The sequence below is a fragment of the Camellia sinensis genome, chromosome 11 (assembly GCF_055761805.1).
Source record: "Camellia sinensis isolate YWXY chromosome 11, ASM5576180v1, whole genome shotgun sequence".
Lineage (NCBI taxonomy): Eukaryota > Viridiplantae > Streptophyta > Magnoliopsida > Ericales > Theaceae > Camellia > Camellia sinensis.
Genome location: NC_138971.1, coordinates 132,525,635 through 132,537,798, shown reverse-complemented (window position 1 = coordinate 132,537,798; position 12,164 = coordinate 132,525,635). Strand labels below are relative to the sequence as shown.

At 33.3% G+C, this 12,164-nt stretch overlaps 1 protein-coding gene across 2 annotated transcripts; it reads right to left on the bottom strand.

Moving 5' to 3' along the window:
* Window positions 1–3,443: 3,443 nt before the first annotated feature.
* Window positions 3,444–10,641, bottom strand: LOC114260625 (uncharacterized). 2 transcript variants are annotated; one of them, XM_028200774.2, is made up of 6 exons: window positions 10,493–10,641; window positions 10,295–10,395; window positions 9,988–10,085; window positions 8,331–8,430; window positions 6,811–6,993; window positions 3,444–3,867 (listed from the first exon to the last, which is right to left on the bottom strand). In XM_028200774.2, exons 2-6 carry the CDS (start codon window positions 10,349–10,351, stop codon window positions 3,745–3,747), a joined length of 561 nt encoding a protein of 186 aa, XP_028056575.1. In that variant the 5' UTR covers window positions 10,352–10,395; window positions 10,493–10,641; the 3' UTR covers window positions 3,444–3,744. The 2 variants fall into 2 exon arrangements, with proteins under 2 accessions (XP_028056575.1, XP_028056574.1); XM_028200773.2 differs by lacking the exon at window positions 3,444–3,867 and adding an exon at window positions 4,079–4,284 and having other exon boundaries at window positions 10,493–10,633.
* Between the last annotated feature and the right edge of the window lie 1,523 nt (window positions 10,642–12,164).

Here is a 12,164-nt window from a genome sequence, read left to right as displayed (position 1 = left end):
TAGTACTCTTAAATCATATACATATATATATATATATACAAGGGACTTTCCAAAGACCCTTGTCTTTGAATCAATTTTCACTTTCTCTTTTAGAGATTCTTGTTGAAACGTTTTGTGCAAGCTCTTGTCCTATTTTCCTAGCCCTAGATTTTGTCATGCTTTTGGTAGAAAATGTCTGTTTTTGAGGGCTTATTTTAAGATCTAGTGTTAGTTGATTGGTCAAGTTTTAACTGTCCCCAGCTTTTGACTTGACCTTACAATCTGTAAGGATAGGAGTGGTGTAGAATAATTTTTCATGCATGATTAACCAACTAGGGTGGGAACTTAATTTGGCCACTATTCAAATGGATTATGCTTTATAATTACATCAAGTGAATGGTTAGTTTTTTCCATGAACAAATATGCTGTAACAAACGATATTTGTAAATAATGGGAGAAACACAATCCTTCAGATGTTGTGAGAGTTTACTGAACTCTGAAGATGGATACATCAAAATCTATGCGTGCAAAACAAGATTTTGTCAACCGATGGGCACTCCAATCACAAAGTTAGCAATAACTCTCTATAAACTTCAATTACATAAACAAAAATGCTATGTACTCCAAATAATCTACCAAATTTTTTATCAAACCTCTCACATGGGTGTGGGATCCACACAAACCCACATGTGTATGGGTCCCGCACCCAGTGGCGGAGCCAACAAATTAAATCAGATGGGGCATTTATTAATTAAAACTTTGAAAAATTTTACAAAAAATATTTCACATAAGTTTTTACAATTGACTCCAAGAAAGATAAATAAATAAATATATATATATATATATATATATATATTATTTATAACTAGTATATCATAGACAATATAAAACAAAAAGTCATAGATACAAGTTTTAAAATAAATTATATAATGATAAAGTAATTTTTTACCCAAAATTTCAGTAAAAATTCAATATAATAGTAATACCACGCCATTATTGACATATGATATCACCAACCAATGGTAAAGAAACACATAGAGGGTAACCCCATATGTCAAATGTAACTAACAATTCAATAAATTTCATATCTTTATTGAGATTAATTATAATTGTATGTCAATAATGATAGACATCACCATTGTATTGAAATTTTCATAAATAATAATATGACTTATCGTAATATCTTTATTTTTAATGAAAAAATAATTATTATTATTTTAATAATTTTAAAAATGTCATTGATATTGCACTCTAAATAATATTTTATAATTTTTTTATTTAAAATATTTTCTTTATATTTGCAAAAAAAAAAATCCAAAATCCAAGGGGGTCACGTGACCCCCCTAGAGTAGTTGTGGCTCCGCCACTGCCCGCACCCATATGAGAGGTTTGGTAAAAAATTTGATAAATTATTTGGGGTCCCTAGTACCACTCCTACACAAATAGTGAAAGTTATAACTCTAAATATTGGAATGTATGTACCCTACTAATTTTTCTCTTAATTTGGTAGGGATTGATCTCATTAAAAGTCTCTATCTTATCCAATTTAGAAGAGCTCCTCCTCTTTCGAGATTACTCAACCGAGGTGTCATATCCCGTTTAGGGTTTGACTTATGTCACAACCTCGACTAGTACTGACTTACATGTGACTCCTCAGTTCGAGGTCATGCATATAATTGTAGCCCTATTTAAAAATACATCCCCACAATATCATTTATATTTGATAATCAGGTTCAACATTGCCCAACATATCTCATTTTAAAATTTTAAAAACTTCATGAATACCAAAAATTTGAAGATAAAGAAAGTAAAAATTTTGGGGACATGTCACTGTTCAATATTTTTCATTGTTAATTTAGAAGTCGAAATGAAAACATGAAATCTAATATTAACAATGTTGGAAAGTGGGTCGTTTTTAAGAAAAAAATTTTCCTGTAGAGCATTTTTAAGACTCATCACCAAATATGTATCATTTTTATTTATTTATTTTGGTAACAGTTTATTTCCTTTTTAGTTTTTTTAAATTATATTCTTTTTAGAAATAGGGTATAGATGTTGCCTATTTTTATGCGATAAAACTTGTATTGTAATGAGACTTCATAGTTTAGATTAAAAGCTGAGTACATCTGAGATTTTTATTCTGTTACTCTCACATGTACTGCATATATGCATTATATGCAAATTGCATCCTAGGTATAATATTGTCTCAAGTATTTTTGGTTTAAAATGTTTTGTAAGTGCTGATACTTGTTTTGAACTAGGAGAGACAGTTTTTCAAAGCTAAAGTTTTTTTTAAAAACAAAATAGAGAGATTAGCCCTTACTGAATGATCGAGCGTCCTAGTGAGTGTGGCGATCAAGTGCTTTTTACATGTTGAGGTAATTGAGTTCATGGTATTTTTCAACCTTCTGCTTCCACTGAGCAGCACTCGATTAGGGCTCGAAGAGTGACAGAGTGCTCACTTGTTAGAAGGCCCACTTCAACTTGGATTATCTTTAACCGGGTTTATGAACTAACAAGTCAATTTTAGGGTTACCACTCGTATTTTTTGGTGTAACTGTTTTATTAGCTTAAGAGAATTTCAAGAGTTCCTTCACAAACATAGGCTATATTTGGTAGAGTTTTCGAAATTTAATTCTACCTCTTAGTTTGAATGTGTTGTTTGGTTACAGTTTTAGAAAATTAATTTCATACCCACTTTTCAAAACACGAACTTTTCAATATCATATGTCACGCCACTCAATTCAAACTATTTTCAAAACTCATAACCAAACAAATTTTTCACATTCAAATCATAATTTCAAAACTCACAAACTCAAAATATAACTCTATTCTCAAATTATAATTCTAAAACTCTACCAAATACGACCATACTTTTTTACCATTAATATCAATAATGGAATTTACATAACCACCTCATTTCTACATCATTGTCCTTAACCCTTGTTCCTTCATTCTCTAACCTAAACCTAACCTTAACAACCATTACTTTACTGAGTCGCACAAGCCTGCAATCCCGTCAACAACACCAGCCCCTTCATCCCATCTCCCATCTTACTTCCACTGCACACCACTCACCCTCTCTTTCCCTGTCCGCCATCAACCCTCTCTTCCCCTCCACCACCGCATGCCACCATCCCTTTATTCCCTGCCATCGCACACCACTGATCCTCTCTTCCCCCTCTACTGCATATCACCATCCCTCTTTCTCTCCAACACTTGCCACCAACCCTCTCTTCCCCTCCACCACCACCCCTCAACATCACCAGCCACTAACAAAATCAAAAAACCCCAAATGCACCAGCTTTGGCAAATTCTAAATTCAAACTCAGAGCATATAAATAAAACTAGCGACAGTTTCCAATAATTACCTTTTGACAGCATGCAATTCCCAAGTATTTTCAGAAATTACAAAAACAGTTGCATAATCACTACTGGACCTGAATGTTTTCAACACTGGCATATATCATATTAAAAATATTCTTCTGCAATTAAAAAAGAGAGACAAACTCTCAAAACTCAATTACAGGCAGTCTGTAAGAATTTACTTCTACATTTTTTGTCTGGTTACCAATAAAGCCTTCTGAAATAGAAAGGAAAATGACGAATCGACTAATCTAATCAGAATTCCTGTAAGGAAGATAAAGCAGCTGTAAATTCTAGAATAAAACAAAAGATGAAAATCTGTTATAAGAGGTAATAGAAAAGGCATGAAAATCATAAATTGTGTGTACAAGAGATGAGAGTTGAAATAGCATGGCATCTTTACTCATCATCTTTGTATGGATACTCCTCAGGAATTTGCTTCAAAAGTTTCACCTGCAACTCAAATGCATCATCCCCTCTAAGCATATCACGGAGCCATGTGACTTCAGTCTTCATTGACACCTGAGCGTGGGAAAAAAAAAAAAGTAATGATTACTGAAGGTATAATGCAAAAAATGATTTCAAGTACAATCCAATTCTTTTCACACTATAGTCCCCGCCCCTTTGGGAAGTTACCAATAAGGCAAAATGGGCCCAATTGACAAAAACTGATGCTTGTGTGGAGTATGATTGAATTTTATTTACACCCTTTGTTTAGTTAAAAGTATTTATGCTTCCCTTCATTATATCTGCACTTTTTTGGTCTTTATTCATTTTTTTTCTTTCTTTTCTTCACCTTTTTCTTTTATTTTTGTTAAAGCATTTATGCTTCCCTTCATGGTCCCTACCTCCCTCTCTCATTCTATTGTTGCTGAACAGTCTCCGTGGCAGTTCTTTCTCGTCTCCCTCTATAAAAGGAGAGGAATCTGAAAGGGGAATCTAGAAAAGCAAAAATCAACAAGCTGCGATATAGAAGTGCAGAAATAATAGTACACAGAATAGAGCCATCCGATGCACATCACCATCCTTAAAGAATGTTCAATAAGGGTTAAAATGTGTCCTGACAGACTAAATCTTGGGCACTCCCAGCGTGGCTCAAGTATCGCCCTGATCATTAGCAGACATCAGGATAAATCTAATTTCCATATCAAAAGGCAGCTATAAGAAAATCTATGATCTCTTGGGATGATTATAGGGCCAAGAAGACTGTCGTTAGTTGAAGCTTCCTTGAAGCCTTTCAAGAGGGCAAGAATCTCCACTGTAATAGCACATATATTATCAATTAAATGCTAGGTCGTTCCCCTTTAATTAACGATATGGCCTTGGATAGAGTCGAATGGAGAAGAAAGATTCATGTCACCAATCCCATTTGATGGGACTTAATGCTTGGTTTGGTTTGTTTGGTTAATCATCTCTCAGAATTGCCCCAATTCCCAACCATATTGGATACCCCCCAAAAGAGCGATCCATTAGTTAGGGGTACATCCAGTGTTTTAAAAGGCAAGCGCGAGGCGCAACCTTGCACTTCAAACAGGTTGAGGCGAGGCGCAATACGCAAGGCGCAGCTTAGGCACTGAGGCGAGGCTTTTTTTCAAGGCACAAGGCATGGGCTTCATGGGCTTTACCTATTGTCTACTCCAATTGTTGATTAAGTGCTTTTTTTGTGGGCATACCCCCAGGGATTCAAAATTCTTCAATATAAAATGACCAAATGTGGTCAAAAGAGAGCAGAAAGTGAAAAAAGATTGAATGTTATACTTTATATCTTTTGTTGGATATTATATTTCTAATTTTTAGAAGATTGAATGTTATGTTTAGAGATTATCGAAAATGGTTATGATTTTTTAAATTATATATATATATATATTTGTTATATTAAAAATTTTACCTATTTTATAATTTTGCTTTTCTTCTACTACTTGAGCTTTGCTTTGGTGAGGCGCGCACTTCGCCTCGCACTTAGGCTATAGGAGACCTTATCGCCTCAGTGCGCCTAGAGCCTTTTAAAACGCTGGGTAAATCTAATTCTTCCCACTGGTAGAAGCATTCAAATAACTAGGATAAATCGCCCCTTGACAAGAAGAAGGCAGCACCAATCTTGCATTAATTACATCCCAATGTACTCCAAAACCATTTTAAATAAATGCTTAAGAGGATAAAAAATGCAGCCACCCCTAATCTTTTTTCCATGCTTCCCAATTCCAAGGTTCTCACTTCTCCCAATTTATTTATATATACAAAAATAACAGCTTGACAAACAACAATAATTGGAACTATCTCCAAAATGTTATTAAAGACTTCACTAAGATTTAAAATTTTGATATTCGATACCATCTCCAAAATGTCCATAACAAATAACTTTTTAGATGTCATAATAATATGAAAGAAAAACATTCTAAGGAGCTCGAGCACTCTCAAAACAATCAATTTTTCATCTTCCATCCCTTCTATTTATTTTTATTTAGGGAGGGTAGGGAATAGAATCTTACTATTGCTAGGTATTAATTAAGCAACAAGACATGTTTCTTAATCTTTCATCCCTTTTATTAATTTATTTTCTATGAGAAAGAGAGGGATAGTATCTTACTATTATTGAACATGAATTATTCACATAATATACAATATATGGCTTCAAAACATCCCAAAGACTTGTAATTACCATGTATCAAACCAAACATTTCAAAGCACACCACAATATATCTAGTACCATCAATCTTCTGCTCAATAGACTAGTAAATTTACCATCCCTAATAAAAATAGCAAGAAATGTTGCAATTCCCACAACAAAAGGAAACAATGCTGCAGTACATCAAACAACAAATGGTTACCATGGCAGTCTATATATCTTGGTTCCACCCAACAATCACACACACACACACAAAAAACTATACCATAATCAAAATGTTATCTTCAGGGAAATTGAAATGGTATGACAATATTTCTAGAAACACAAAATTGAAAAAACTATGGCAATGGAATCCTCCTTTCCTACAATGAAAAAGAGAAAGCAAAACAGATAATGATCATAATTCACACCCACGTCACCTTCCATTGACATTTCATTTTATGTAATAATATTGAAGTCATGACAGGACACTTGGTTTTCTAAGTCGTGTTTGAGCAATCATGTTCCTGTAGTGAGTTAAGTCAGCTCTTACAGATGATAATCACTGCTCTAAGTACATAGGAATCATATCCCAGCACAAAGTATTACACTGTAACAAAATAATACATATATTATTGCATAAAAAATTCAAATTTCAAAAGATGCAAAGTGCAGAGAACTTTTCTTTTCTTGTTTATTTTTACTTTTATTTTTTTGACAAGTAAAAGATGCAATGTGCAGAAAACTGAAATCTGGTCACTCGTTCAAAACAATTATATATATATACTGTCATAGAAGTAATACAGAGAGAAACTAGAAACAAGAGGTGTGAAATAGTTTGATACAAGGGAAATGCTTACCATCTCCAGAGCTCCTCTAATAATTCCACTTAAGATATTGCAATAATATAGACCTTGGCATGTATCAGGAAGCTCAACAAAGTCTACTAGTGGGTTATCCTCCAAAATAAGACTGCAACAGGTTCCATCAGCATCCAAATTGGTCACAGATGCAGTGACCCCTAAGAACATTTTGAAACCGACCTGTTTACAAGTATAGTTAGCTAATGATTAAAAATATTTGAAGATAGATACCAAAAAAACAATGACAGTAAGATGAAACAATGAAACCATCATTTGATAGCAACTTTTCATGTTCAATCTAAAAGAGCGACAGACAACAAGTCCAAAGAATACCTCATCATAATATATTTTTTTCCATTTATCCATTATCTTTGCAACAAATTTATCAACTTATTTATTTCAATCCTCGAGGTAACCATCTCAAGCTACCTCTCTGTGTCCCCTCTTTTATTAGTAACCATGTTTTCTCACATCTCCACTCAGCAGAACGTTCAAATTGAATCCTTTTAAATGAATTACGAAATTCCCATTACCCTACCCCCCACCCTTTTTTGATAAGTAATCTTATATTACCCAAAATAGAATAGACAGTGAAACTCAAAATACTTCCCTCTAGGGAAACACAAAGACACAGCCAAACCGGCAAAACCCTAAAGACAAGCAATCTGAAAGATCTAGCCTAGAAAAGAAGATGAACCCCTCACAGCCCAAGAGGCTAAGCCAAACAAAACATCTCACAACACAACACAAAACAAAACCTAAAACTACAGGGCTAAAAATACTTGGACAAATTCCGTAAGGGAAACTAGCAACCACCTTTCTGCTACTCCACCTACTTAAAGAAAGCATGTGGATTATCATTGTACAATTTTTTTTTATTTTCTAGTTTAAAGAAAATGTGCTACCACTTTAGAAAAGAGGGATTTCCTAGAAGCTGTTTTGCCTTTATGTATAATATATATACCACACATTTTTATTTTTATTTTTACAATCCAGGCATCCAACCTGTAATTTGCACCTTTTTTTAATTTATTCAGCAAAAAAAATTATTAATCTAGTCAAACATAACTCATTTCATGATTCAATTGATGCAAGTACCAATCTGCCATTGCAAGCTAATGAATAACAAACCATTCCCCAAATTGAAAAAGCAACAAGACAATGCCAACTATAAGGACCATCCGCATTACGTGAATCTTCGACACTTTAAAATATATAAAGTATCAAAGGCAAATGTACCTTGACGGCATGTCCAGCTAGGTATTAGAGACATGCATGATAAAAAAATGTGAAAAGAGGGAGAGGAAGTTGTTCCTATTTCATTAACAGCTCCTTCAATACTCTCTTAATCTGATCCCTCATAATATTCAAATGCGCTGAGTCACAATTTAGAATCAAAAGTGATATGTATCCCATTTCTAACTAATCTATGGTGTCAATATTAAAGCACACAACAATAGTAACATTTTATTTTTCAAATTGATTAGGCAACAACAACAATGAGGATAATAATAGACCTTTGCGATTACTTCAGCAGTTTCCTTGAAGTCAACACATCTGGAGACATTTGATTTTGCCAAGAACTCATCAATTAATCGAATTCCAATATTATAACCCCTGCAAGAGAATCAGGCATCCAAGTGTACATTATCAAACTACTATTCAAATAATCATCAAACAAACAACACTTACTGAAAAGTTCTAACAGGAATGTAAACACAAATTTGAAAGGATCTCAATCTATGTCACCTAGAACGCAAATCATTTTGGTATAGGGCTGGGCAAACATCCAACCGACCCACCAAATCCGCCCAATCTGACCTCAAATGAGAGGTATCAATGCAATGGGCAGACGGATGTGGGTCTAGTAATTTTAAAAAAAAGTTGGGTTTTGGTCAAGTGACGGGTATACAAGTTTCAATCCGCGAAACCCAACCCGACCACATGAAATTAGGAATTCTTCATAAATATTGATGTGTATATATACATATTATTTATTTGTTCAATAAATAAAGTACCAAAACTTGAAATGAACGTTTTCTTTTTAGAAAAGCTGAACTCACTCCTCACTGTTCAGTTTAAAAAAATATTTTTTTTTATGAAGTAGGATTTATTCAGTAAAAAAATTAGGGTTTTTTTTTTTTTTTTTTGTAAAATTAAGATTTTATTGATCAGCCAATCCAATCTGCATCCCCCACCAATCCATCCAACTTGGTCGATTTTGAAACCATGGGTGGATGCAAATGGGATTTTCTCAACCTAAACTCCATTCGGTCAGATGACATGCAACTTGCTCGAACCCAACCCATGAGCACCCCAAGGTACGAGGAACAAGAATGTGGGGCATAGTATGATCTAAAATGTGATACGATCAAGGTAGACTACTTTTTTTGACATCCAATATATTATAGTATATTTTTTTTCAAATTAATTGTTGAACAACACAATTCTATGTTTTGTCAATCCCAAACTTCACTCCATCTAGATTTTAGTTCATTGTATTTGACTCTTTCTCTATTAAGGAGAATTTTTAATGAAAAATATTGAAAATATTATGAGATTGCTTTGGACAACTAAATTTACCGTTTTCAGAATTTGCCTTCCAAAACATAAATTGCTAGTGTTAGCGTTTTCTCGGGTAACACTGATCTCAATCATGGTTATCAAAATCCTGATCCAAATCGTAGATCCTACGACTCTAGTTCGGCCAAACGATTCGGATCGCACTAGGATCTTGAAGTGACCATGATCCTAGTTATAAAATTGTATAGAATCGCACTACGATCCCAATCCTATCAAAAGAAAATTCTTATTATTTATTTCTTATATCTGTATATCTATACAAGAAATTTGACTATAAATTCTTTATACAAACATCTCTTCTAATTTATGATAATATAAAAGATGCATCATATCAAATTAATAATTTTTCTTTAATGATTTTACAATTATTTAACATACATTATCATTAGATAATTTATCATTTATTTTGTATTAAAACTAGAATCTAACTATCCTCAATAATCAATCCGATCCACAAGCCTCTTCCTATGATCACACCGAGGATCTTGATTTTAACAACCTTGATCTCAATACAATACAACAGCAGTTAAAAACAAACCAAGCCAGTTTTTATGTGTGTATATATATGTATAGAGAGAGAGAGAGAGATACATTTGATCAAGCTGTTTGTTGACTTCCTCGACCTCCTCCAGATCCGTAAGAAGTTGACGCACGATGGCCCCATAGGTTAGGGTGAAGAGCTCGGCGTTCTGTAATCAACCCAAATTCACATAAATAATCTAGTGACCAATTCAATACATACATACATAGTAACAATCAAAAGCGGACTAGTATGAAAATAGCAGGAAAGAAAAATCGAAGATTTTCGTTTCTTTTTTAAATTCCCGGGAACCAAACAGAGAGAGAGAGAGAGAGAGAGTAATCTTAATCTTAATCTTAATCTTAATCTTAATCTTACCACGCGCTCAACATTGGCGAAAATGGCGTCCCCAGATCTGGGAGCAACAGGAGCCATAGAAGGTGGGAGTTTGTGATCGCAAAGCAAATTCTTCGGATTGTCTGTGAGAATAGAATAGAGAGATTTGTTTGTTTGTGTACTCAAAAATTAATCCAATTCTGAACTTTGATTAGAAAGATTATGAGGGATAAAGTTTACCTTCTTGGAGATTTTTAGACTCGGCGACGAAGCAGTGAGAGTGAGAATGGGAATGGGAATCTCCAAGGATGAAGAGGCTTTTCCCTGTTAAGCCAATTTACTATCTTAACTCCCAAATTAGATTTAATTTGCACGATATTCGCAAAATTAGGATAAAGTGTTCTTACAAATAACGCTTTTACCATTTGGGGACAAAAATTTGATGAATAGTAAAAGTATTATTAGAAATCACGCTTTTAATTAAGAAATCATGTTTTTAACATAAAATTTTTTTCTAAAGAAAACGTGATTTCAAATCACGCTTTCACTGTGCATGTCGTTTAATTTGTTTTCTGAAACCACGTTTTCACTGTGCATATTTATTTTCTTAAGAAAATGTGATTCACAATCACGCTTTCACTGTTGATTAATGAAAGCGTGGATTGAAACCACGCTTTTATAATTTATATGAAACCCCAAGCGCTCTCATTTGCAATCACGTTTTTACACTTACGTTTTTTTCTCCTCCCTACTCTCGCTCTCGCTCTCGCTTTCCCCTCTGCTTGCCCGAGCTCTCCCTATGCTCTCAGATTCTCACTCTCGCTCTCGCTCTTCCTCTGCTCTCAAACTCTCTCCCTGCTCTCATTTTGTGTCTCTGCTCTCTCTCTCCGTGGTATGGCATCTATCTCTCTCTGTCTCATTTGAATCTGATGTATTTATTGTGTTATGCAGAAATTGTGAATGTGTGATTTTGAATTGGTAATTACGGTTTGAAGTTAGGGTTATGCAGAAATTAGGGTTTGGTAATTAGGGTTTGAATTGGTAATTAGGGTTTTGAATTGGTAATTATTGTGTTATGTAGAAATTCCAAATTAGGGCTTGGAATTAGGGTTTTCAATTTGTTGAAATTAGGGTTTGGAATTAGGGTTTTCAATTTGTTGAAATTATTCTTGTGGGTAAATTATGCTTGTGGTTAACTTAGGGTTTTCAATGTATTGAAATTATTCTATATTTTTTGAAATGAGGATTTGGAATTTTGAATTGTAAATAAACCAACCTATATTTGTTGAGTTGGAAATTTTATTTTTTGCTTGTAAATAAAAGGAATTTTTTTTAATTAAGAATAAAATTATGCGAATTGAAATTCATATAATTGAGAATTGTTAATGTCATATTATGAAATTCATATAATTGAGAATTGAGAATTGAAATTCATATTATGAAAATCATGAATTGAGAATTAAGGTGGACTGGCAATTTCAATTCGAGGTCTACATGCTTACATATATATGATAATTTTGTTTCAGAAAATAAGACTGTAAACTGTATGATTGAATTCAAAATCTAAAAATTGAAATGAATCTGAAAAATTCAAAATTTGAGAGTTTTGAAAAAAAAAAAAAATCATGTTCTCATAAAGTCAATTTAAAAATATATATATATATATATATATATATTCTCTTAAAGTCAATTTTATTCAGTATTTCACCTTTATTCAGTGTTTAGAAATTGGATTAAAATCAAGACTAAAATAGTCAATTTATTATTCTCAAAGTAATTAAGGGATTAGTGTGAGTGATACATTCCCTTTTGAATGAATTATTTTTCCTTTGATTTTGGTCTAATCTGTTAATAGATATTATCCGTTGCACTTAATTTATGCATTGTGTAAAATTAAAGGATAAGAGTTAAT

Coding starts and splice junctions, on each gene's coding strand:
- LOC114260625 (XM_028200773.2), bottom strand. CDS start 10,351: ATGGCTCCTGTTGCTCCCAGATCTGGGGACGCCATTTTCGCCAATGTT. Junction 10,086..10,294: donor TCGCCAATGTTGAGCGCGTG/GTAAGATTAAGA, acceptor GGTTGATTACAG/AACGCCGAGCTCTTCACCCT. Junction 4,285..6,810: donor TTAGAGGAGCTCTGGAGATG/GTAAGCATTTCC, acceptor TTGCTTTTCTAG/ATTCCCCTTTCAGATTCCTC.